Source organism: Sinocyclocheilus grahami, unplaced genomic scaffold (assembly GCF_001515645.1).
Source record: "Sinocyclocheilus grahami isolate Dianchi unplaced genomic scaffold, SAMN03320097.WGS_v1.1 scaffold877.1, whole genome shotgun sequence".
Lineage (NCBI taxonomy): Eukaryota > Metazoa > Chordata > Actinopteri > Cypriniformes > Cyprinidae > Sinocyclocheilus > Sinocyclocheilus grahami.
This window is the reverse complement of record NW_015506056.1, coordinates 290,219-290,972: the sequence shown is the minus strand read 5'-3', so window position 1 is coordinate 290,972 and position 754 is coordinate 290,219. Positions and strand designations below refer to the sequence as shown.

Here is a 754-nt window from a genome sequence, read left to right as displayed (position 1 = left end):
ACGAGTCCGACTCTCTAACCATTAGGCCACGACTTCCCCAATAAGTCATCAAGCATGGAAGTGAAAGAGGATATGGGTACCCAAAGTGAGCATCAGACATCAAAAGATGCTTTGATTGACATCAGCTTTTGCGGATCCACTCCTCTGTTGTGGAAGGTGTCGGGCATGAAAAGGGGCAGATCTGTGGGTGTGATCGGGGCTGTGGTGGGCTCTCTGGCTCGTCAGCCTCGGCAGAACGTGCGGCTGGGCAGACCGCTGGAGCTCCTGCAGGAGGAGGCGCTGCTGCTGGAGGAGACGAGCACTTCTGCTGCTTCACTGCAACCTCAGGTGGCTCACTGCAACCGCTACAGCCACACAGTGCTGTCATCTATCTATCTATCTATCTTAAAATGGGTCTTATACTTTGTGAGTGATGTGTGTGTGTGTTATCATTATTTTTGTCAGGCTCGTGGAGATGAGGAGAGGCATTCGGAGGCGGTGAGACAGTATGAGGCCGGTCTGGAGAGCAGTTCTAAGGAGCAGTGTGCTCTGGCCCTTGAGGACAAGGAGACAGTGCTGAGGAGAATCATGAATGAGAAGGAGAATGGTGAGAGAGTGTCTGGTAAAATCATAAATAGAACACATTAGGGCCAATTTATTTTACATCTGGCATTAGTGACTTTTGTGCCAATAGTATATGAACATATTTACACTAAGAAAATATATTTTTTGAATTTATTAAAGGGGTCATATGATGCTGCTAAAAAGAACATTA

At 47.2% G+C, this 754-nt stretch overlaps 1 protein-coding gene across 1 annotated transcript in view; it reads left to right on the top strand.

Annotated features, from left to right (window-relative positions):
- The first annotated feature begins 48 nt into the window (after positions 1 to 48).
- LOC107563510 (tRNA-splicing endonuclease subunit Sen34-like) overlaps positions 49 to 754 on the top strand; it is a 2,697-nt gene continuing 1,991 nt past the window's right edge. Inside the window, exons 1-2 of the mRNA XM_016248405.1 lie at positions 49 to 327; positions 445 to 586. Of these exons, the coding sequence (XP_016103891.1) occupies positions 55 to 327; positions 445 to 586 (415 nt within the window). The 5' untranslated portion in view covers positions 49 to 54. The remainder of the gene's footprint in view (positions 328 to 444; positions 587 to 754) is intronic.